Source organism: Eptatretus burgeri, chromosome 3 (genome assembly GCF_056783735.1).
Source record: "Eptatretus burgeri isolate ZD-2024b chromosome 3, Ebu_testis_v1, whole genome shotgun sequence".
Lineage (NCBI taxonomy): Eukaryota > Metazoa > Chordata > Myxini > Myxiniformes > Myxinidae > Eptatretus > Eptatretus burgeri.
This window is the reverse complement of record NC_140963.1, coordinates 101969474-101996298: the sequence shown is the minus strand read 5'-3', so window position 1 is coordinate 101996298 and position 26825 is coordinate 101969474. Positions and strand designations below refer to the sequence as shown.

Genomic DNA, 26825 nt, shown 5'->3' with positions numbered 1-26825 from the left:
AGGAGTGGCAATGGTCAATGGCAGCGAATGTCATGGCAAGTGAAGACAGGGAGGTAAACTTGATTTTAATTTGGATTTTAATTAACTCTGTGTGTGGATGTATCATAGCAGTTGTTACTTCAATGCAAGCGATAATTCGTGGAATGCATGTGAGCATTCTGTACGGGCACACACTACTTCCGGATGGTGATGACTTAATGTATTCTAATAATTTCTCGATTTCTTATGTGCATTTATAGATAAACACAATGCCCCAATCCAGTCGTCATTTACGAGAGCGAAGGAACGGCCTGTGCGGTTGTTTGAAAGGTTTTTTTTTTTGGTTTGCACATATGGCCACGCACGTACGGCCATGCAAGAGCGAAGGAACTGCCTGTGTGGTTGTTCCTGGCACGTGGTTTGAAAGTTTTTTTTTGCACGTATGGCCACACACTTACCGCCACGCACGTATGGGCATGTACTAGTTTAATTAAATCCTTCATCAAGGCTCATGGTTGGTCACCTCATTGTCCTTTGCTGGGGTCTTGATTTGCCTTTTTTTTTTTTGGGCCTGCTTATAATGCCTTGATTTGGAACAGGCCACAATGGTTTCTTATTGATAGTTTTTTTTTCACTTTCTCACTCACATCATCGAATGCCTGATCATCAAACCTTTGACTTGCTGGATACATCGAAATGCTTATGAATGCTCAGATATGCCAGTGTGTGTGGCTTTCTTTAATTTCTGCACATGCCATAACCTCTAGCATCTCTTCATCTGAGCCAAATTTCAAAACGTAAACTTCTTAACTTCCCTCAACACGAGTGTTCATTTGTCCAATTGCAAAGAAAGTGTTCATTCGTCCAATTCAGACAATGTTTGACATTCCATATGTCTCTGGATGCATGTTGTTTTTATGACCGATTGGCGATTGATAAATATAATTGCTTGCCAAGCCAGCCGTTCCTTATCAACCATTTTGTTGGAGTGCTTACGTGAGTGTTTAAGCCACTTGGCGAGCTACGTTGTTCATTTCTTATTCATTGACAAGCCATGGCCATACACGACAAAAGTATTCACACTCTCACTGAATATATTGTTACGGCTGTGGAAATTCGCAATACACCATAAAGGGTCCTCAGGTGAGATATATCGGTAAGTCCATGTGTAGTTCGCCCAAACCCGTTGTATAGAGAGAATATATGTGATCCATTCGGGCTGTGATTCTTCAGTTAGCCGTTTTTCTTTTGCTGTCGTTATTTTGGTGCAAGATCAAAAGGAACATTGCCACAACCAACATCTCAACGATCACGCCATTCACTACATGACGCCAACAATCACGCCATTCATGCCACGACGCCACGACCACAACTACGCTACCACCATCTTCGCCACTCGCCATTCAACGAGCACCGTGCGGTCACGATCTCCGCGGGACGGATGAAACGAGCGGAGTGGCAGCAGCAACAAGGGTGCGAAGGGGCATCTCCCGCCCAAAACTCCCGCTTAAATATCTCCCGCCAAGATCTCCCACCCAAAACGCCCGCGCAAATATCTCCCACCCGAATCTTCCTTCCCTTGTCGTATGGCGCGTGGAGAAGAAAACCAACAACACCTGTGGGGTTTTCCCGCCATTTTTCCCCGTGCTTGGTGAGAAAGGGGGAGGGGGTGGCGCGTCCTCTCCCGATTGGCAAATGCGCAGTGTGACGCGGCCGGGGGAGAGGAACAACGCCCCCCTTCGAGGCATTTCTGGAAGCGTCTCGAAGGAAGGAGGAGCCAAGAACGGGGCAGGGCACGGGGCGGAGCGAAGGGCGGAGCCCGACCCTACAAAAGGCGTGGGCGTGAAGAGTCGTCGGTTCCCTTGTCCCTGTTCCCTTGTCCCTCAATGAGAATTGTTGAGCGTTGTTGGGGAGTCCTTGCTCTTGGTTTTGTTCGTTCGGAGGAAGAGGTTGAGGTTCTGTCGTTCGTTCGGGTCTGGTCGTGGTCGGGTGAAGGTCGTCGAATTGGCGCAGGTCGTTGAATTGCCACGGGTCGTCGAACCTGGTCCCTGGTGATTGTTCCTGTGGGGCGGACGACACGTGCAGGCGCGAGGCACAAGCCCAGTGGACCACGCCGGAGGGACTCGGAGTTACGGTCGCCAAGGACTCGACACGCTCAGGGAAGTCGCGACTTCCATTTATTTTGGGTTCTGTGTGAACGTGTGTGTGTGTGGCGCCAGTCTGGTGAACTAGAACTGTTTTAAGTGTTGCCGTGTGAATTGCATTATTCGGTTGTAGATCTGCATGTGTCTCTTCGCTTGCTTTTATTGTTTTCTTGCTTGACTGTGATATACGTGCCTTCCGTGCCTCCGTGAATAAATGTGCTTGTCCGATTGTTCCCCGTTTTGCTTCGTCTTTTCCTTTTATTGAATCTCTATCTTGCATCACGTAAGGGATTGGTAGTGGGTTTAAAATGCCCGGTAAATATCTGAACCGTCAAGGTTGACGATAACTCCGCTCGGTTATCCCTGTGGCACGGAACGAGCCGCTTAAGCGGTTCGTGTCTGGAGTTGACCTGTGGGGTGGTACAACTCCTCGGTACGCTATCCACGTGGGTACTTAGGTGAATCGACCATTCGGCGATCGGACCCTATTTCGCGGATTGGAATGCGGACTGAGTTGTGGTGAGGTTAAACCCCCACCCGTGACTAGCTCCCGGCGTTGTTCCGAGAGGGTTACGACTGAATTGCACGTTCGGTGGGCGAAGCGGCCGCTATTGGTTAAAAGCGGTCGTTCGCACGCCGGCGGGGCATGAATTCGCAACAATATCAATCAACTTGAACAAAGTTCAGGCCCTACTCACCTGCATTTAGCCCAACATTGTCATGTGGTGCCTAGGGTAGTGGTTCACTTGCTGTTCTCTGTTCTTGCGTATGGCAGCTTTCTTTGAGACAAGTGTTTTCTATGAGCACATCTGTGCCACTGATGCTGTGCCCCTCTACCAGTACACTGGTGCTCATTTCACTGACCTCAGAAAGATGACAGGCTGAGTCAACCCCAACAGGGCTCAAACTCAGGACCCTATGATCCCAAGCCAGCCACCCAAACTTCGAAGCCAATACCAGGCTTACTTTATTGCTGAAAATGTGCAATTTAATTTTCCACGGTTTCCTCTGTTTGTACAATCTTCTTTCATTTTAAGACCCATCACTTCAGCATCTATACCTGTCGATACATATAAAAATAATTTAACGTTTAGTTCTTAAAAGTTTCTTCAACTGCTTTATTGGAGTGCTTGCTTGAGTGTTGAAGCCACTTGGTGACTTTCATGGTGATACCATGGCTTGGTTCTATGTGGGAACATCTCTGAATTTAGGAAGGCAAAATAAATTAGGTGATTACAATGAGTGAAAAATGTTTTCAGTTGTTACAAAGTAATGAATTGCCACATCGTGGCAAGATAGCTGAGAGGTATGTTTGCTTGCTCCAAGCTGTCTGGCTTGGGTTTGAATCCCAACCCAGCTATAAATTTTCATCCCAGTGTTTCACAGGCATGGTGATTCATGAATGTGTGTGACGTCTCTCAGATGGACATTAAGCTTGGAGTCACATCTGCCACAATCCCCCCTCCTCACTCTTCCCTCAACTCTCTCCCCCCTCCCCTCTCTTCCTCTCTCCCTCTCTCACCCCTCTCTCTCTCTCTCTTTCTCTCTCGCAGCCCTATCCCTCTCTCTTCCACTCCTCTCCCTCTCTCTCCCACCCCTCTCGCTCTCTTTCCCACCTCTCCCCTCTCCCCCCTTTCCTCTCCCCTCCGCCCCTTTCCTCTCCCCTCCCCCTTTCCTCTCCCCTCTCCCTCCCTCCCCCCTTTCCTCTCCCCTTCCTCTCTTTCTCACCCCTCACCCTCCCTTTCCCCCACCTATCCCCTTCTGTTAAGGACTGACGGTTTCATTTTGAATTTAAAACGGCTTCTGTAGAGTGTAGCATTTACGAATCCAATTTGGAGTGAAGCGACCAGATGGGTGCAAAGGTTGCTGCATATGCGAGCATGCATGCATGCAGGCAGGCATATTCCAGGTAGATAGCATGGGTTTTTAAAAAAATTCTCCTGCCTGGTTATATGTAGAACCCAGCAGTTGAAAAGAAAATGTTGCTGTTTGGGTGTGTTTTATTGTCCTTCCCTTCCCATAATGCTGCTTTCCCTCACCTCCCCTCATGCTTACCTCCTCCCAACCCCCCCTCCCCTTTCTACCCCCCATGGACATCTCCAGCCGATCTGTGCATGCTGCATTAACATTTTGTTTTAATGTACCCCATTTCATTAAATCCTGTACTACACCTGCCCCCCCCTCACCTTCAAGTCCCCCTCCCAAATGCAAGTCCAGAACCCCTTCCCCTCAAGCTTCGACCTATGACGCCACAGGTCACATGATTTGGCAGCTGTGTTTTTTTGAAGAATAAACCTTTAAAAAACTTCTTCAGAATGGCTTAACAGATCGAGAGGAAACTTCACCTGCATGTTCCCCAATCCCTGGAGATACCAGGGTGTTCACGAATAATTAATTGGTCACATGGTCTGGCAGCCATATTGGATTGAACGTAAATCTTAAAAAAATATTTCTCTTGAACTGCTTCATCGATCGACTTGAAACGTCACAATTATGATGTAGTAGTGATGGGGAATACATGTTTTGAATTTCAACCTGATCAATCGCATGGTCTGACAGCCAGAATTTTTTAATATTTTGAATCTGGGTTCAGGGATTGAAATCAAACTTGTACAAGTATGTATAATGATGTAATAAAGTGGGCAGAGGCATATCTGGCGACGTTGCGACGTTGAAGAGTGCCCTTCTACTTTTAATATGAAATCCCTTGCCACACTCTTCGTGGTGCCGCAGGAGATATAAGGTCATTCACCGTTACACACTTTCATCATATCCATCCCAGGAGAAGTCCAGCATACCACAGCGTTTTCAACCGATATGGTGACTTTGAATAAAAATTTCGATGGATAAATTTAGAAAAAACCATTACACCTATGTTAATTCATCCAGGGTGAAGATTACTCACATGAGAACATCGTTCAGCACAACATGTGGCTTTGACCACGTGACACCAGATTTGCTTTGCACAGCACAGATGGTCGACATAGTCCAGTCCATTGGGACCATACTCTGTACAGAGCGTTGGTGCTGCCGAAGCAGTCTCCTTGGCTATTGGGCACAATCCTGGACAGGTCGCCACTCTGACGCAGGATACTTGAATGACTCGGTCATCCCAGCAAGCTGGTACTCATTTTGCCGACCTCGGAAGGATGGCAGGCTGAGTCAACCCCCTGGTGAATTAATTCAGCAGGCTACGAGGCTTGAACTCAGGACCCTCAGATCCCAAGCCGCCACCCTAACCACTGAGCCAACACCAGGCTACGTCGACATAGTTCTCAACCTTTTCATGCCAGTCTCATCTCTATTTATTTGATCTTGTCGAGTTTTCTGATGGATTGGACTCTCAATACGGTGTATTAAGCATTCCATACAAGTATAATCTGAATATTTGTGAAATTGTATCTTGAATATTGTATTTTCTACCTTGGTGCCAGTGTGAGGAACGTGACAGCTGCATTGGTTGTGACTCCCTCCAGTACAAGTGAAGTACATCGTGATCACAGTTTATCAAATCAGAGTAAATGCCGACCGTAGAATCAGTGTAAATGAACGTGCGGTGTTACTACTTATGAAAGACTAAAACACTTTATGAATTCAGTGTTGTGAGATCTTTGTTGCCGTACCTTTTTGAGTGTTACCCCACAGTGTTTTCAGCTGTTAAAGTAAAACATCTGCAATCGTCACGGTGTAACATTTTTTGATTTCCAGCCGGAAAAATTAATGAGAACTCAGCACCGACAATTCAACAACAACAACAACAAAAAAATTAATTCAACAGCAGCAACAATTCAATTCAACAATTTCAACATTGTGGATCAGGAGCTGGTAAGGGTGGAGTTATGGAGACAGAACATTATTTCTCTAAAGTATCCAGGCAAAACAATGATGCCCCAGGAACTAGGGAGTATCATGGTGGTGAAAGCGAGGTGCCTGTGTGGAAAACCAACCAGTAGGCCTAGGAATCTGTCGTACCTCGGTCAAGCTAAAGGATGGAGGATAACAGTTATCAGGATTAATGTGTTTTGGGCAATAAATTCAATGTTTATTTTTATTTTTAAGAGAGAACAGTTTACACTTGGATCCTCAATTTCATTTTGTTCTTTTAAACTGCTTTCATTTACAATTATGTTCAACGCCACTCTCTTTCCGCCACTGCTTCTGGGATACTCACTGCCAACCATAGGAGTAGCGATGGCCTATCCACGAGAGGCGGCAAGAGAGTAGCATTTCTATATGTGGGATGATACAGAATAATATATATTTTTTATTAATGATGATAATCTTCCACTCTTAATCATACAGAAACTATAATTTTAATTCCAATAATATGAAAATCTCTCTGTACTTTCAGAGACAGTTGGTAGGTCTTCCAGACATTTAAATGTATGACAACTGCAGCAACTCAATAAACTATCAGCCAAAGTTTATTGAGTTGCTTGAAGCTAACAAGCTTCAAGCCTTGTCTTTGTTCTCTTGAGAGAACTGAAACGGGTTTTGCTTTTGTTTATTTTTGAAACTCGATATATTTCTAAGTGAGCTGCTGCTTTTGATTTGCTGACATTTTGAAGAGGAATCTGTCAGCTTTGTATGAAGGGCGAGGGAAAATCTTCTAATCACATCTGGTTCACCTTCAAAAATCCCTATCATTGCCAAAATTTGAGCAATAGTTACCTGTCAACAGAAAGGAGCTCTTTTTACAAAGTAGAATTACTTCCGCACAAAGAAGGAATATTAATGCTTAGCATTTTCATGAAATGGGAAATTGTGTTAGTTGTTTCTCCACTCAGTCATGTTCCCTGCTCACTCAGTCCCGAGCATTGTAATTTAAACTTCATTTTGAAATTGACTATGTAGAGGTAAAGTGTGGTTGAAAATGGCGATCACAATGGCATCATCAGATACGGCTTTGATTCTGTAATGGTAAGGATACCATGCTTTTATCCCCTTAGCTATGGGTTTAAGACTGCTTGAAGGCAACAGTGTTAACGATTTTGATTCTAAGCTTGTGGAGGCCAAGCTTGTTAAAGGAGAATTGCTGTGTCTCTGTGGAACTAATTACCTTCAGGGAGGAAGTGATATGCCTACCCTGATTCATGGTTCCAGTCCACATTTTGTGATGGCTCTTAAATGCCACCAAGAAGATTAGTATTGGCATTAAGTTCTGCCAATTAAAGAATCAGTGCTGCCCACATCACCACAACTAAATGGAATGAAAATCTGTGCTTTTTCTTTCACATTTCGTGGCTTATGAAATGATGACTCAGTGTGATGACCTTTATTTTTCCAACTTTTGTGGCCTTGCTCTCGAACACTTGCTGTGTATTGCAACTTGTATGTCCAATGGCATTTTTTGCCCCTAGGAGAACCACTGTCTGCGAATAAAGATCCTGGGAGACTGCTATTACTGTGTGTCAGGCCTTCCAGAGGCACGCTCGGACCATGCGCACTGTTGCGTGGAGATGGGCGTGGATATGATTGAGGCAATCTCGTAAGCATTGCCCTCTGCTCGCTCACGCTTTCTCTCTCTATCTCTATCTCTATCTCTATCTCTATCTCTATCTCTATCTCTCTCCCTCTCTGGACACCCTCCCTCGATGTGCAATCAGTCCATAATGCTCCTCAAAAATTACTCATAATGACGCTCTTAGTTTCCCATTTCAGCTTGTTATTTGCAAGTTGTGTTTGCACTCTTTAGGCCACTACTGTGCACTTTCAACTATTGCTGTTGCTGACAGTGAGCATCCTACTTTGGTATTTTTGGCATTATATGATACCTGGCAGTTCATTGTCGAGAAGAACCACAAGGTTGGTCACAATTCTTTGTTTGTCTATCAAAGAAAGCTGAAACTTTGCACGTACCCACATTGCATAGGGGTATGGAGACTGCATGTATATGAGGCGCTGCTACGAGGAGTGATGCAAGGGACACATCGGCCATTTTGGAGTTTATGCCACATAGCACTATTTTAACCCTTACCCTTTCATCCGAGCCTATCATCATCATATCATAAAAAATGTTGCTTACATCACTCCTCCTCGCGGGGCCTCATATAACCTACGCAGAAATGGGGGACTTTTTCACCCCCTCCACCTTCTCCACATTACATGCCCCATACATCAAATTCCCCTTTCATCCCTCTTATGCCCCAGCTATTCTACCTTCCCTTTAATCCCTCATAATCCCCACTTCCCTTCCTTTCATCAAATGCCATGTTGTACATTTGGACTCCACCCCCTCAACCCCTCACCGACTGTGTGATAAATGATAATGTAAGTATAATGTAATTTCCAGCCAATCTTTCATTGTTCTATCTAAAAATAATCTGTAACTGCTGGAAACGTCATGAATCTACACATGGGTTTCATTTGGTACGTGTCATTTTCAAGAAGCTGGAGGTTAAGGAGCTGGAATCTTGCAAACCCCTGCTGAGCCACAGATCTATATAAATGTTTACTTGTGATGATGATAGATTGTTATCAAACAAAGTAAAGTTCTCCCAGAAAGTTTCTCAAAATCCCAAAAGTTCAGAATTTTAAAGTTAATCCAACTCTCTGAGGAATGCTCAAAGTTATTGGAACGAGATGCAATAGTTCAAGAAACACCATCTTTTAATGTTTTCTATCTTAACTGCCTTCAATTGGTAAGGAAACTTTTTCTCTTTGCCTAAGTGCAAGGAAACTGGTAACCCTAACTGGCCCAAGGTAACTATGTACACCTGTGCATTGAGAAATGAAGAAGAAAAAAAACCTTTTCTGTTTCCTGGACATTTGTGCAGATCTCCTTTCTACAACTTCTTAAATACTTCTCGCATACTTCGAACAGAACTGCACCCAAGTTTGATCACATTATCTGAAAGTCACAAGAAGTTGCAAACGAAACGTTCAAATTGACTTTATTTTGTGTATACCTGAATTAGTGGTTGCATGTTTGATTTGCCAACGACCGAAGCTTAGATCTGTGAATTACGATGAGAATTTCAATCAAATTATATTAAGTCAGTGTAACTAAGTGTTGTGATGTTCAATACAGACACATCCACGGAACGCTGGCCTTCATCAAGCACAAGTTGAATGCACGAAATTTGAGGCACCAAATTTACCCCAGGGTTTTCAACAAGTTTGAACTGATTATCAGAACTCACAAATACATTATAAATACAGGAAACTATTGTCTGTTATCTCGTGAATACTTGGTCATAGTTCAAAGCTCAAAATTTGTGATCTACCTGTTTCATTCGTTAAACGACCCCCATTCTATAATTCTGAATCAGTTTCAATAACTACTGTTACTGTTTCCTTAATGGCTGCAGTTATTCCCACCTTATTGTGGGGTCGGCCAGAGAACGTGTTTGGCCCAAGTCGTTCACGAACTGGCTGACCAGGAATGACGTTCGACTGAAAGTGTCAGGAATTTGGAATTCGAAAAGGATGCTGTCTCGATAACTCATCCACTCTTGGCAAAAGTCAGAGTGGGATATTTATGGTATAAGTGCTGACAGACTTGTGCACCAACGTGACATCCATCTAATGCAATGCTCTTTATTGCACGGCCGGCATACTACTGGCGGCCCTTGGTGGCGTAAAGTGCGGCCCCTGAAGTGCGGCCAAAATGCGAAAATGCCCCCGTCATAATCCGCCACAAATACTTTCAAATTGACACAATGGTTTCCAATGAGTGTTCCAATGCAAAGCATAAAAGTAACATAACTACATCAGGATATGGTTGCAGTATACAAACAAGGATGCTTGCAGCCCAGTTAACCACAACAAAGAAGAGTACGTGGAGGCAGGACCGAATAGCAGCATTTATGGAGTCTTGCAGGTGGTGTGGCAGCTCTCACATTGATGCCTTATCGACGAAAGTGACCCCCTTCTCAAAAATAGTGAAGATCGCTGATCTCATGGATGATACACACTTTGATGGATCACTCTGCATAGGTAACTCCAAGAGGACAGTTCACACAGGAGGACAGTCGACAACCCTCCAAGCATTCCTGCCAGCCAATTGTCAGTTCCAATCAGTACAGAGACCAATTTAAAAGTCTCTTGACTTGTGGACGAATTCAAAATCAAGTTATGAAACATCACTTGGTTTAATTACACTCTTAAATAACATTTTTCAATTTAACATCAATTTAATAGCATTTCACTTCGGCTAATTGGCAGGGTCTCCAAGCAGCCACCAAACTTCGAGACTGGTCTCCCATCACTACTTTCTCCAACATCAACTCATCCTGGGAATTCTTTCAAAGAAACTTGCTCTCTCTCATGCACAGATTTATCCCCTCTCGTCTGCAGTTGTCCTACCTCCTGCCCCAGTTGTCCTCCTGCCCATGGTTCACTGAAGCTTGTGGCGAGGCAGTTGTCCTGAAACAACTTGCCTTTGCCTCATGGATAGCAAACCCAACAGGGTAATCTCAGTTCCTTCCATAAAGCTCGGAACAAGTGTGTGTCTATGCTCAGGAGAGCCAGAAAACAACATCTTTCTAATATCAAGACTGAACTCTCAAACCTCTCTCCCTCCTCCGAATCCCAGTGGTGTCTAATCAAATCTGTTTCTGGTGTATGTTCCCCTCCATCCCCTCCCTTACCTCAAATGGCCAAACAGCTGAAACTGCACATGAAAAGGCTGAATGCTTCAACTCGCTGTTTGCATCGACATCTTGTGTGCAAAACCCATCGCTTTCTGTACCCACCTTACCCAGTCGCACCCAACTCTCCCTGGACTCTGTGTCCTTTTCTCCTGACAAGGTGGAGAGCTTGCTGTCAAACCTCGACTCAGATTCTGCAACCGGTCCAGATGGCATCAGCACACGTGTCCTCAAAACTTGCTCCTCTGCTCTTGCTCACCCTCTCTCTGTTCTATTCACCCTCTCATTTGCTCAAGGTCATCTGCCATCTGCTTGGAAATCAGCAAACATCACTGCCCTGCATAAAAAAGGTGCAAAAACAGATCCCTGTAACTGCAAACCAATCAGCCTTCTCCCAATCATCAGGAAGGTTATGGAATGCATCATCGCTTCAGACATCAAATCCTTCCTCTTCTCCAATGGCTTGATTTCCGATCTTCAATTTGGTTTCAGACCAGGTCACTCTACCCTGGATATGCTGCTTCTGCTCTCCCAAAAATGGATGGAGGTCCTCAATGCCAGACATGAAATCGGAGCCATATCCCTAGACATATCGTGTGCTTTTGACACAGTCTGGCACTCTGCCCTGCTCACCAAACTCTCTTCCTATGGTATCCAAGGCCATCTCCACTCATGGCTCGCAGACTTCCTCCTCCTGTCGCAGTCAATGTGTGGCCCTAAATGGAGTTCTTTCATCCCCTCTTCCTGTACAGGCTGGAGTTCCTTAAGGAATCATTCTGGGCCCTGTTTTTTTCTGGTTTTCATCAATGATCTCTCTGACTCTCTGGAAAATCCTCTTTATCTCTTTGCTGATGACTCCACCCTCTGCCTTACCATCTGTCATCCCTCAGATCGGCAAGCAGCAGCTTCTTCACTCTGCAGATCTGGACAAAATCGCAAACTGGTCCAACATGTGGAACATGTCTTTCAAACCCGACAAATCTCAATCTCAGTGTGTCTCCCCAAAAGGACCGTTTAGAACCCCCCTCCCCCCCATCTACTTTCTCAGCAATCCTCTGGAAGAAGTCCTTTCATTCAAGCTTCTGGGTCTCACTATCTGCCATGATCTTTCCTGGGAAAGCCACATTTCCAACCTCGCCTCCAAAGCCAGTCGCCGACTGGGAATCCTCCGTCGTGCAAAGTCCTTCCTCGGCCCACCTGAGCTCCTGACCACTTACAAAGCTTTCGTCCTCAGCCTGATGGAGTATTGATCTTCCCTCTGGGCTGGTACTCCTGGCTCCCACCTTTCTCGGCTTCACGCTGTAGAAACCAAGGCATTTAGGATCATTGGTATTTCCTGTGGTGAGGCTTAGTCTTTGGGCCTCTCACTCTCTCACGGTTGGCAGGTCGGTGGTCTTTCTGTCTTCTACCGTCTCCTCTCCAGTCTTTCTGTCTTCTTCCGTCTCCTCTCTGGTCTAGACCCCCCCCCCCACTCTGTCTGTGATATGTCCCCACCACATTTCCGCAGGGTGCTCAAGGTCTGTCAGCAACCCCCTTCTGGTAAAACTACCAAAATCACGAATCACTGCTCACCTTCACTCTTTCAATCCTCTTTTTTCCCGCATTTGGAATAAACTCCCTCACTCTGTTCAATCCCATTCTTCCCTCCAGGCCTTCAGAACAGCTGTTCACCACCACCTCTTATCTTCCCCCATCCAAAACCTCGAACTTTTCTACCCTCGTTAATCCACCCCAAACCCACCTCCTTCAAATTCCCTGCTTTCCTTCCTGAAAGTCTGTCGTGTCCATCTTGCATGCCCCGTGTTCCCTGCGTCATCCCTCTTCCTTCCACAGATCTCTGAATGTCTCTGTTCCTCATTGTTTTGTTCTTCCCTCTCCAGCCCCTCTTGTTTCATGCCCCACTTACTGTGCATTGTGTGTTAACTCTCATCCGAGCCTTGACAATGTATGCAAAAAATAACAAAAAAAACCCAGCGCTTTGTTCACATTTCAAAAGTACTCTGTTTCTTTGAGGCTGAAGATCTTTTTTTTACCAATCAGCTGAAGATATTTTTTTAACCAATCGGTTGAAGTTCTTTTGCTTAACCAATCAGCTTAAGATCTTTTTCTTCACCAACCAGCTGAAGATCTTTTTCTTAACCAATCGGCTGAAGATCTTTTAGAGACTTGAACGTCTCCATGAACATGCATTGTTTATCTCAACAGAACTCTTGCCACGTTTCACCTTTTTAATTAACAAACCAAATTAAAAAAAATACTGTTAGAGAAAAGAGATTTTGGGCATGACAGGTAATGATGGTTCCTTCAGACAAATTCACACATTGATTCTTCGTCATCATGGGTTTCTTTAAAAATCAGATAAATCTTCGTCTATTTCCCAATATCAGTCATGCCAATTATTGTCCTGAAATATATTGATTGCTCATCATGGGTTTCAAAAACCAGATAAATCTTCATCTATTTCCCAATATCATTCATGCCAATTATCGTCCTGAAATGTATTGATTGCTCATCATGGGTTTCTTTAAAAATCAGATATATCTTCATCCATTTCCCAATACCAGTCATGCCAATTATCGTCCTGAAATATATTGAGTGCTCATCATGGGTTTCTTTAAAAATCAGATAAATCTTCATCCATTTCCCAATATCATTCATGCCAATTATCATCCTGAAATATATTTATTTCTCATCATGGGTTTCTTTAAAAATCAGATAAATCTTCATCAATATCCCAATATCAGTCATGCCAATTATCGTCTTGAAATATATTGATTGCTCATCATGGGTTTCTTTAAAAAATCAGATAAATCTTCATCCATTTCCCAATATCAGTCATGCCAATTATCGTCCTGAAATATATTGATTGCTCTTCATGGGTTTCTTTAAAAATCAGATAAATCTTCTTCCATTTCCCAATACCAGTCATGCCATTTATCGTCCTGAAATATATTGATTGCTCATCATGGGTTTCTTTAAAAATCAGATAAATCTTCATCCATTTCCCAATACCAGTCATGCCAATTATCGTCCTGAAATATATTGAGTGCTCATCATGGGTTTCTTTAAAAACCAGATAAATCTTCATCCATTTCCCAATAACAGTCGTGCCAATTATCGTCCTGAAATATATTGATTGCTCATCATGGGTTTCTTGAAAAATCAGATAAATCTTCATCTATTTCCCAATATCAGTCATGCTAATTATCATCTTGAAATTTATTGATTGCTGGTTTCTTTAAAAAACCAGATAAATCTTCATCCATTTCCCAATATCAGTCATGCCAATTATCGTGCTGAAATATATTGATTGCTCATCATATATGTATTTATAATACCATTTGAGCATTTTAAAATATTCACAGTATTTTCACAATCGTTTTTCCTTTTATTGAAGAATTAATTATTCATTTCTGCTGAAAATTAACATGATATCCAAAATTCTGCTTTTAATGAAACCCACCTACACCCCCTGACAAGCCAAAGGATCAGATTTAGAAGTCTCAGCTTTCTTTAGCAATATATTATAAATGCTGTATTGTTATTTTCACCGATAATAATAATTATTGTGATAATCAAGTAGTTGTTGCGGCTGTCTGTAATTCTGGATTTAAAGTAATCTCAAAAGACTTTGCTTCAATCTTTCACTGATTATAGAATGCTTGGCTCTGGGGTGCAGATTGGTGCGTGAGGTCACGGGGGTCAACGTGAACATGCGTGTGGGCATTCATAGTGGGCGTGTTCATTGTGGTGTGCTTGGTCTCATCAAGTGGCAATTTGATGTGTGGTCCAATGACGTCACATTGGCAAATCACATGGAAGCTGGAGGCAAAGCTGGGTGAGTAAATTTCCCTATCCTGGCACTCTGTAACCTATCTCGAGCATATGTATGTTTCACACACAACCAGACTATTTAACTTTCTCAACAAACCCTCTGCCAATGTCAATGCACTTTTGCCAATATGGGGATGTTTGGAGATCCCTTCATTGACCCAGATTTTTACATTGCTCTTTACTCACTAGTTGGGAGCATGTTCCAGGCTCTCCTTATCATATGAAGTATATCCTTGTGCATCATATTATGAAGCACATTGCAAAAGTCTATCTCAATACCACTTTCATGTGGATATTCAAGTGTCAAGGTCTTGCCAATTCCTTAAGAAATCCACAGCAATATTGATGCACTTCTTTCATCTTGATACAAACTTGATAAATACCATCATGGTAGAATGCTATTTCACCTCTTACATCCACCATTGCACCTTAAGTTGGGCCTCATCAAATCTACAATCCGCTTGAGTGGTGAAAATAGATGATAGGCTAATAAGGCCAAATCATGGGGCTCGGAAGGGTTGAAAAGCAACTCCGAAGCATACCTGTCTATTTCTGCATTTATTTAGCATGACCTGGTGTTACAGTAGAATGTTTACGGGGATTATGGCATACACATCCCAAAATGTTATTTTCATCTTCATTAATGATCCCATTACAAATAATGCATATCATCTTCTGATAGATTGTAGGTGACCCTGTTGAGGTTCAGCTTGTAGTACGATGGTGGATGGAACAGGAGAGTAGCACTCCACTGTGATGGTATTGTCAAGTTGGTCTCAAGATGGCAGAAGTTTATTGATTGTGTCTGGTATTCTGTGGACAAATTACAATAGTCTTCCATGAACACTTTGATATCTGTTAAATGTCAATATATTGTGCCCAATTTTACTTGGATTACGAAATTTTGATGAGAGACATTTAAAAAAAATAAAACCGAATGCATCACAAGACAAAGGCTTGTTGGAAACTGCAGCAGAAACAGGATTGAAACCATGAGTTTGTGATGGTAAAGCCTGTGTCGTTTGTCATCAAAAAGACAGGTGTGAAGTCTTCATAATAGTCCAGAGTGAGAGGGCATGTTGCATATCGAGTTAGGTGTGAGGATAAAGTGGGAATAGACAAGTCACCAAAAATGATATGCACATACCACCCAAATTTGTCATTCTGACAATGAAAGGCCTGAAACCACTTCTGGCAAGGAGGATTAAATGAACTTACCCTGTGTTTATTCCTCTCTTTCACATTTATCACACTACATTTTAAGGTGGCGCATCAGTCGGTCTTAACCCAAATCACTACCTGCAATCTTTTTTTTTACCCCCCCCCCTTTTAACCCAACCTCACCCAACCCTCTTACTCATAGATTACCATACTGTGTTTCCTTCCTTGCTCTGTTCTCTTTTCCTTTTTGTTTATTATCTCAGTTATGGCATACAAGTGTGGCCTCACTACCCCCACTGTGAGCTCATTAAGTGTTTTAACATCTATCACATTGCTCTTCCATGTGAGCCAAGATCTTGAATAAAACACTGTTTGCTTGTTTTATAAAGCCGTGTCAGCCAAATGACCGTGATTCCGTACAGCAAGATGTTGGTTGTGCAGAAACAACATCAAGTTGGCTTTACGATGTGGTTTCCAAAAATTGCTCATCGTGAGGTTTGATGGAGTGGAATTATTTAATTTCACAGTCAGTAGAGACGTGGGAATTGTTGCATTTTCACACAAGGAAACACACAGGGGACTTCAACGCAGGAGGCCATTCGGCCTATCAATATTGCACAATACTGGTAATATTCATTTACAGTACTCCTGTATACCCAATTGCTTCTCGGTACCTCTCCATTTCTAGTTTAAATACATCTACTGTTTCTGCTGCTACCACCTTTCTAGGAAGACCATTCATTCCACGCATTCACTACTTGAGTGAAACAACCCTGCCTTAACTTCATTTTAGGTCTCCCCTTCTTTAAGGCCCAGTCACACCTTAACGTTTTAGCCAGCTTATGCCGATGTTTGAAAAATTTGTCTAAAACGCTGGCACACGTCGAATACGTTATGGGTAAGTTTTAGAAACATTGAGAGCATGCTGAAAAACACTGCCATACGTCGTAGTACGCTGGCTTTCATCGTACTTTGCGGTTGTCCTCAAATTTAACATGCTTGAAATTTTACGACTTATGCCAGCGTATGACTCACAAGTTCCACGACGCTGGCCATAAGTTGTAGGCACGTTATGCGATCGTTGACACACATCGACACACGTTAATTGTAAGTTAATCATAAGTCGAAACACGTCGAGGTAATGTTTAGCGTACCTGAAACTTATTTCTAACCTATGAGTAACGTGTTGTAGGCACGTTACGCGATCGTTGACACACGTTCACACACGTTACTTGTAAGATACTCATAAGTTGAAACACGTCAATGTAATGGTTAGCGTCAGTGTTCCAGACTCCCTGGTTTTTTTTTTTCTTCCTTCGGTATGACGGTCATGTTGACACTTCGATTTCTGGTGCGGTTATGATTTAAATCGTTGAACAACAGCCTGTTAATTATATTATATAATAACCGCACTAGAAATCGAAGTGTCAACATGACCGTCATACCGAAGAAAAAAAGAACCAGGGAGTCTGGAACACTGACGCGAACCATTACCTCGACGTGTTTCGACTTATGAGTAACTTACAAGCAACTTTTGTCGACGTGTGCCAACGATCGCATATTGTGCGTACAACTTATTCCCATCACATGCGGAACATGTGAGGCAGACGGCAAGTACGTCATAAAATGTTAAACACGTTTAAAAGTACAAGACGTACTCCACTTACTACTACGTATGATAGCGTACTTTAGCGTTCTATTCACGTATACCAAACTTACCCATACCGTATTCGACATGCGCCAGCGTTTTAAACAATTTTTCAGAGGTCGGCATACACTGGCAAGATCGCCAACGTGTGACTGCGATGTTGACACTTCCATTTCTCCGGCGGTTATGATTTGAATCATTGTGCGGCAGCCTTTTAATAGGCTACGCCACGTGATCGTCGGCGGTACGTGCAGCGCGCTATGCATAAGTTAGACTATCGTTGGGCATAGGTTGTGAACGCCGACAACAGGTTCAGCATTCGTTGGAATAAGTTATCTATAAGACAACGAAACGTTCTGTGTCCGTTACTAATATGTTATGCATACGACCAACTCGTTATGAATACGTCCGAATCTTAAAAAAAAAATCAAAAGTTCAACGTAAGCCAGCGTTTTACATACATTTTGATACGTTGCCATTGCTGGCTAAAACGTCAAGGTGTGACTGGGCCTTAACTCTCAAGCTGTGGCTCCTGATCAAACTATTGAATGCAAAAGAAAATCTTGAATTAACAAATTAAATGCATGATTAACATATATATATATATATATATATACATATATATATATATATATATATAACACATACACGTTTATTATCACACTGAGATGTTTGAAAATTTTAATGTCTGAAAAGTAATTTCCTGTTGATCATTATGTGAAATATTTTATATTGATAATAGCAAACAATGGTGTCTTTTTTTATAGAAATCCAGGGATCATTTGAACACCCCTCTTAATCTCAGAGTGCACTGATATCTCCTCACGTCCTTGTCTAATATTTATACATATATATATATATATGTGTATATTATATATTGTTGCTGATTCGCGCCCGCCGGCGTGCGAGCGGCCACGTAACTCGAATCGCGGCACGTCGCCCACCGGACGGACAATCCCGTCGTGACCCTCTCGGACTAACGCCGGGAACTAGTCACGGGTGGGCCTTTCGGATTCACCACGATCGTGCCAATCGGCCCCCCGCGTGGGATAGGGTTGTTCGCCAAATTCGACCTACCTAAGTACCCACACGGAGGGTAGACCGGGCGATCGCACCTCGCCGCAGGTCGACTTTGGACACGGGACACTTTAAGCGACCCGTTCCGTACTATCGGGATAACCGAGCAGTGTTATCGTCAACCTCGACGGTTCCGATTAATTATAATTATCGGGCGTATTTAGCCCACGACCAACCCTTTACGTGAAGTAAGATGGAGATTCAATTGGAGAAAAGACGAAGCGAAACGGGAGAAACAGTTCAACATAAAGCACATTTATTCCGCGGCAAACGGAAAGCACACATATACAATTACCACAATTATGCACCAAAAGCAAATGTAACAAAAGAAGAAACAACAATTACGCACCAAAAGCAATTGCAACAAAAGAAACACAATGCAGATCTACTACCGACTACGCGAGCACACGGCAACACTTACACAGTTTTACTTCACAGACGGCGCCAACAACACATATACTCCAAAGCAAAAGAAAAAAGGGGCCACCCTCAACGATAAGGGGGCAGACGGGCCTGGGGCCGAGACCGCGTCGAGCCTACCCGTCTGGTGATGAGCCGCAAAATGGCGGCGGCGCCCCGACTCCACTGCGACCTCGCTGGCACTGCCTGGAATGGGGTGGGAACGGGGCCCCCTTCTCACACTATCTCAGCGCGGGGGGAAACAGGGGGGGGTTGTTGATGCTCGGGGGAAAGAGGATATCTGGCTGGCTTGGGTCCCGCGACGAGCGACTCCACTGCGACCTCGACCGCGTTCCCGGCCTCCCCTCTCCGCAGCTCCCCGACTCTGACACGAGCGCAGACCTCCACAAAGCTTCTTGGCTTCTCCAGACTCTCCGGACCCCGACAGACACTCTCTCGACTGATTTCGCCGCCGCCACAACTCTCCATCTCCTCTCTCTTCTCAACTCTCCCAAATTCGCCCCGCGCTCGGCGCTTTATAGTCCGACAGGAGAAATCATATGCAGATTTTTGGATCAGGAACGGCTCGGGGGCGGAGCCACGCTCCCCCATTTGACGGAGGAAAAGTGGGCGTGAATCATTCTTGATCCGCGAATCTGCATATAGCGATTATACTCCGACGTGCCTGGAGGCGGGGCCAAATCGCCCCACGCTCGCTGATAGGACGGAACAGAAGTGGGCGTGAATCATTCTTGATCCGATTTCTCGGAAAGGCTGGTGTTTTTGCACCCGCTGCTCGGTGCGCGCCCTGTACGAGTCCAGTATCGGTGCCCACAAGCGGCGCGGGAATGGCGGTGATGCGATGGTTGCGAGGGCGAGTTGTGACGGTAAAGGTCGTGGCCGTTGACGTTGCTGTTGTTGTGAAGCGGCGTTGCGGGTGGTGGTTGGTGTGTGAAAGCGGTTGTGGAGAAGGTGGATGTTGTGAAGGCGGTTCTGGAGAAAGTGGCTGTGGTTGTCGAGATGCGGTTGGTGGTGGTTGTGGTGGTAGTAATGGCGGTTGGTCCAAAATAAGGATAGTAAAAGAAAAACGGCTATCTAAAAGGGTCGCAGCCCGAATGAATGACATTTATTCCCTCTCAACAACGGGTTTGGGCTAACTACACATATACTTACAGAGATATCTCACCTACGGGACCTGAATGGTGGTTTGCGAATTTTGTCAACCACAACAATATATATATATATATATATATATATATATATGTATATATATGTATATATATATATATATATATATATATATATATATATATATATATATATATATATATATATATATATATATATATATATATATATATATATATATATATATATATATATATGTATATATATATATATATATGTATATATGTGTATATATGTATATATGTATATATATATATATATATGTATATATGTATATATGTATATATATATATATGTATATATGTATATATATATATATATATATATATATGTATATATGTATATGTATATATATATATATGTATATGTATATTATATATATATATATATATATATATATATATATATGTATATGTATATGTATATGTATGTATATATATATATATAGTATATATTAATATCCTGGTGTTGGCGCAGTGGTTAGGGCAGCGGCTTGGGATCCAAAAGGTCCTGAGTTCAAGCCCCGTTGGGCCACTGAATTAATACACCAGGGGGTTGACTCAGCCTGTCATCCTTCCGAGGTCTGCGAAGTGAGTACCAGTGTACTGGGCCGGTGTATACCCCGGTTAAAATAGGTGTACCATATCCCTGTGTCGTAAGAGGCGACCAGGGTTGCGTCAGGAAGGGCATCCGGCGTAAAACATGTGCCAAATCACTATGCGGATCATACGGATGATCCGCTGTGGCGACCCCTAACTGGAGCAGCCGAAAGAAGAAGAAGATATACAGTGGGGAGAACAAGTATTTGATACACTGCCGATTTTGCAGGTTTTCCCACTTACAAAGCACGTAGAGGTCTGTAATTTTTATCATAAGTACACTTCAAATGTGAAAGAGGGAATCTAAAACAAAAATCCTGAAAATCACATTGTGTGATTTTTAAAGAATTAATTTGCATTTTATTGCATGAAATAAGTATTTGATACATCAGAAAAACAGAACTTAATATTTGGTACAGAAACCTTTCTTTGCAATTGCAGAGATCAGACGTTTCCTATAGTTCTTAACCAGGTTTGCACAGACTGCAGCAGGGATTTTGGCCCACTCCTCCATGCAGATCTTCTCCAGATCCTTTAGGTTTCGGGGCTGTCGCGAGGAAACACAGACTTTCAGCTCCCTCCAAAGATTTTCTCTTGGGTTCAGGTCTGGAGACTGGCTTGGCCACTCCAGGACCTTGAGATGCTTCTTACAGAGCCACTCCTTCGTTGCCCTGGCTGTTTGTTTTGGGTCGTTGTCATGCTGGAAGACCCAGCCACGACCCATCTTCAATGCTCTTGTTGAGTGAACGAGGTTGTTGGCCAAGATCTCGCAATACATGGCCCCATCCATCCTCCCCTCAATACAGTGCAGTCGTCCTGTCCCCTTTGCAGAAAAGCATCCCCAAAGAATGATGTTTCCACCTCCATGCTTCACGGTTGGGATGGTGTTCTTGGGGTTGTACTCATCCTTCTTCTTCCTCCAAACACGGAGAGTGGAGTTTAAACCAAACAGCTCTATTTTGGTCTCATTAGACCACGTGACCTTCTCACATTCCTCCTCTGGATCATCCAGATGGTCATTGGCAAACTTCAGACGGGCCTGGACATGCGCTGGCTTGAGCAGAGGGACCTTGCGTGCGCTGCAGGATTTTAATCCATGATGGCATAGTGTGTTACTTATGGTTTTCTTTGATACAGTGGTCCCTGCTCTCTTCAGGTCATTGACCAGGTCCTGCCGTGTAGTTCTGGGCTGATCCCTCACCTTTCTCATGATCATTGAGGCTCCACGAGGTGAGACCTTGCATGGAGCCCTAGACCGAGGGAGATTGACTGTTATCTTGAACTTCTTCTATTTTCTAATAATTGCACCAACAGTTGTTGCCTTCTCACCAAGCTGCTTGCCGATGATCCTGGAGCCCATCCCAGCCTTGTGCAAGTCTACAATTTTGTCCCTGATGTCCTTTGACAGCTCTCTGGTCTTGCCCATTATGAAGAGGTTGGGGTCTGATTGATTAAATGTGGACAGCTGTCTTTTATGCAGATAACGAGTTCAAACAGGTGCAGTAAATACAGGTAATGAGTGGAGAATGGGAGGGCTTCTCAAAGACAAAACTAACAGGTCTGTGAGAGCCGGAATTCTTTCTGGTTGGAAGGTGATCAAATACTTATTTCATGCAATAAAATGCGAATTAATTATTTTAAAATCATACAATGTGATTTTTTCAGGATTTTTGTTTCAGATTCCGTCTTTCACAGTTGAAGTGTACCTCTGATAAAAATTACAGACCTCTACGTGCTTTGTAAGTGGGAAAACCTGCAAAATCGGCAGTGTATCAAATACTTGTTCTCCCCACTGTATAGTATATATTAAAGCTTTGTATACAGTTGTTTACGCATACAGTTACATGTACAATCGGGTTGTATATATATATATATATATATATATATATATATATATATATATATATATATATATATATATATATATATATATATAGATATATATGTATATATACAGTACAGTTAAACTGCATATACTTTTTTATATACAGTTGGGTTTTCTTTCCAAGTCAATGCAGCTTCCACATGACCTGGTTGCTCGGCAATGCGAACATGAGCCTCTTCCAGCCCATATTTTATAACATTTTCTGTATTTACATGAAAATTACTCGACTGTATACATTTCAAGAAGGAGGTCATTCTAATCATTAACTCTTAATTTACTTTAGTGATTTAGCTGTTTGTAACGACAAACTCCTCCATCAAATAGAAAAGCTTATATTTATTAAGTCTGCACGTAGGATGCACCCAAGTAGTTGCTTGTTGTGTGCAAGGATGTACCACAAGTATATATGTATGTACAGGGTGGTGCAGAGCTGACTGACACATTTGGATTTGCGGTAATTGAAACACACGAGGTTTAGGTTCAAAGCTTGCAATTATAATATTGATGGTGGATAACATCAGGAAGGTAGCCTCCACCAGTTGCAGTGTATTGTTTGAGAAAAATGGTCTCACAACCCCAAAACTTCCCACCCCACCACTCGGACAGGAGAGTGGTCTAAAAAGTATCTGTTGGCTCTGCACCACCCTGCATATAAATGTGTTTATCTCCGGATGTGTCCGGGCATTGTTTGTCTCTGGATGTGCGCACATACATGTGTGCGTGCATGTGTCCATTGGGACCATACTCTGTGCAGAGCGTTGGTGCTGCTATGCAGTCTCCTTGGCTATTGGACACAATCCTGGATGGGTCGCTACTCCAACACAGGATACCAGCAGGCTGGCACTCATTTTGCCGAACTCAGAAGGATGACAGGCTGGGTCAACCCCACCTGGTATTAATTCAATGACAGGCAGAGTCAACCCCACCTGGTATTAATTCAATGGAAGGCAGAGTCAACCCCACCTGGTATTAATTCAATGACATGCAGAGTCAACCCCACCTGGTATTAATTCAATGGAAGGCAGTCAACCCCACCTGGTATTATTTCAACATGGAGAGTGGGATTTCAACTCAGGATCCGAGGATTCCAAGCCCACCACCTTAACCATTAAGCCATCACCAGGCATACATACAGACATACATACATACATACATACATACATACATACATACATACAAGCCGGTAGGTGGACATGGGTAGTTGACCACCCAATAGAACCTGACGCGATGGGCCCATTTGATGGGGAATGACCTGAGGATTCAGCACAAGAAAATTCATGATTCTAGCTTCAAGGGTTAATGCTGAAGATTGTTTTTTCGTGAAAATACCTCCACATTTAGAGGTTTTTTGGCCGTTGCTAGGCAACGGAGGGGTCCATAGCAACGGTTCTTTCTCACACATAACTCAGACATACCATGAACCTACCATACCAGTTTCATGTATATCTGACTCATAGTATCTGAGATATAACAAACCGGTTTTTTATTGTTTTCGACCAGGGTTCATTCAAAGTCTATCTTCTCCGACAGTTTTCATAGGATCCGGCTGGAAATTTTTGACAATATGTCTGAATGTACTGCCCACAGTCGCTCGTGGCCCGATTTTTAATTTTCGAAAAAATTAATTTTTGAGATTTTTTTTTGAAAATTTCAAAGGTCCGTTGCTCGGCAACAGATGGGTCCATAGCAACGGTTCTCATTTGCACACAACTAGGTCATGGTATGAACCTACCAACCAAGTTTCATCAAAATCACCATTGTATTAACGGAGCACTGGACCAAACAGACATACATACAGACAAGCCGGTAGGCGGACATGGGTAGTCGACTACCCAATAGAACCTGACGCGATGGGCCCGTTCGATGACGAATGACCTGAGGATTAAGCACAATAAAATTCATGATTCTAGCTTCAAGGGTTCATGCTGCAGATTGTTTTTTCATTAAAATACCCCCACATTTCGAGGTTTTTTTGGCCCTTGCTAGGCAATGGAGGGGTCCATAGCAACGGTTCTTTCTCACACATAACGAGGACATACCATGAACCTACCATACCAGTTTCATATCGATCTGACTCATAGTCTCTGAGATATAACGAACTTCGTTTTTTATTGTTTTCGACCAGGGTTCATTCAAAGTGTATCTTCTCCGACAGTTTTCATAGGATCCGGCTGGAAATTTGGCAGATATTCCTCAAGGAGTCGCTCCTGGTGGATAGCAGCTCTGTTCACCTCAGTGTGACCTTAAGGAAGTCACACGTGGTCACCTTTTGGCAAGATACGGGTCACCCTGTGGGTGACATTGGTTTATTTTTTTATTCGACTACATCGACTGCTCAACATACAAACATACATACATACATAGATACATACATACATACATACACACATATAAATATATATAATCCACCAGTCAAAAATTTTGGAACACCCCCATTTTTCAGTTTTTACTGAAATTTAAGCAGTTCAATTCCAGTGGATAACGTGAAATGGTACAAAGCTAAGCAGTAAACTGGCAGAGGTAAAAAAAAACAAAAAACAAAATATATTTAGGTTCCCAAAAACTGAAAAATAATGTAAATTTCAGAGTTGTTAAAAAAGACCCTTTTCAGCGAACAAGTAATGAGTTCGCAACTGCAGCTGTTCTGCAGCAATGGAAGTAAATTAAGCCTTGAAAGTTGATGCAAACAATTTCTACAGGTGTCCCAACTTTTGTTGATTAGTTACAAACCCTCTGTCTACAAAAGCAGTGTTGGAAAAGACTGTGTTGCTACACCCTCTGAAGCATTATTTGGACAATGTTGCACTGCAGGAAGTAGTGCATTGCTGTTATAATGGCGAGAAAAAGACAATTAACAAAGGAAGACAGACAGACCATTATAACCCTTAAAAGTGTAGGTCTTTCCTTTCGAGAAATTGCAAAAGAAGCCAAGGTGTCAGTGAGTAAAGTTTCCCACACCATCAAAAAGCACTAAGAATGGTAACCATCAGAGCGACCAGACCAATAGTTGGTGTTACCACCCACCATTATCTCGCCGCAATCCGGTCTCCGAACCTCAGAGAGAGCTGCAATCCTGATGTCCAAACGCTTGAGCTCAGATGATAACAGAGACAGGTGATCATCCTCTCTTCGGGATAGGACATTCCAGGCACCCACCCGAAGGGACCGCCTCAGGTTAACCCAAGGAGAACGCCGTCTGGTGGACGACACCTCAGCACCACTCCGACACACTCTCCCGCAATCTGACCCAGGGATGTTACCCCGTGGTTTCCCTCCTATCATCAAAGATTGGGGGTCCCGAAGGCTTTGCCCCAATCCCGTCATCCGGTGAGCTGCTCTGCGAAGGGAAGCTGCACAGGAGGTACTCCCACGGAGTGGGTTTTCAGATTTTTTTTGCATTTTTGTGTTTTGCGGAATGAAGGGTTTTACGGTGGCCGGAGTGCAAATCCTGCCACTAACCTCCTGATAAAAAAGTAACCCAACTGCAGGAGGACGTCCGCAGACACAGTTGGGCACTAGATATGGATGGCCGTTGGCTCACAAGGAGCTCCTCCGCCCTTCCTCCAACCACCATTTCCACCCAGGATATGGAGTTCAGCCATAGCATCCCTGATGTACACGCTACGATGTTGGTTATCACTTGGAGTGTTTTCGTGCTCTTCATCGACTAGGCCCTCGAGAATATGCCCGAGTTCTGCTTTGGTGTTCTTCCGTGGAGCTCCATCTTCATGAAAGATATATGTCGGAACAGACGTAATGGGATAGCTCAGGACGTGCTTCATGTTCAGGTCAGGGCGGACTTGAGTCAATTGCAAAGCACGGCGGAAAACCATTTCCGGGTTGATTGCAACCAATGTTTTCTGACCCAAAATCAGGATTTTTGTTTTCTTTTTGGAAATCGAAAACGTTTTGAGTTTGGATTTTGGGATTGGCTGGTGCATGCTTCTCTGCCCCCCAGTGCAAAGAGATTCTGTGATGTACTCTTCCATCTGTCTTTTCCCCAGGTCGTGGACAGACAACAAGGACGTCTGAATATCCTTGGAAGCGATGACACCACTTGATATATTCACAAGATGTTCATCTGGATGATCAGTGGTCCGGAATGGACGTGTCATATTGTCTTCGACATGACAAATCAATCGCTGTACATGCTGTTCATCACGGTTCAGAGCTGCAGGGCGCATTTGTTCATGACCCATGTCGTCCTTGTGGATGGTCCCACTTCTGGATCGTATGGCAGATGCATATTCTCCCAAGCTTTGTCGTATGATTGTCCACCGAAGTAGTGCGTTCTACAACCCTGGAAGAGAAGGAATTGAA

General features: G+C 43.3%; 1 protein-coding gene across 6 annotated transcripts in view; it reads left to right on the top strand.

Annotated features, from left to right (window-relative positions):
• Window positions 1–26825, top strand: part of ADCY5 (adenylate cyclase 5) — a 383952-nt gene that overhangs the window by 247557 nt on the left and 109570 nt on the right. For all 6 annotated transcript variants that reach the window (XM_085874713.1, XM_085874710.1, XM_085874712.1 and 3 more), the window contains 2 exons: window positions 7484–7611; window positions 14394–14552. In XM_085874713.1, the coding sequence (XP_085730839.1) occupies window positions 7484–7611; window positions 14394–14552 (287 nt within the window). The remainder of the gene's footprint in view (window positions 1–7483; window positions 7612–14393; window positions 14553–26825) is intronic.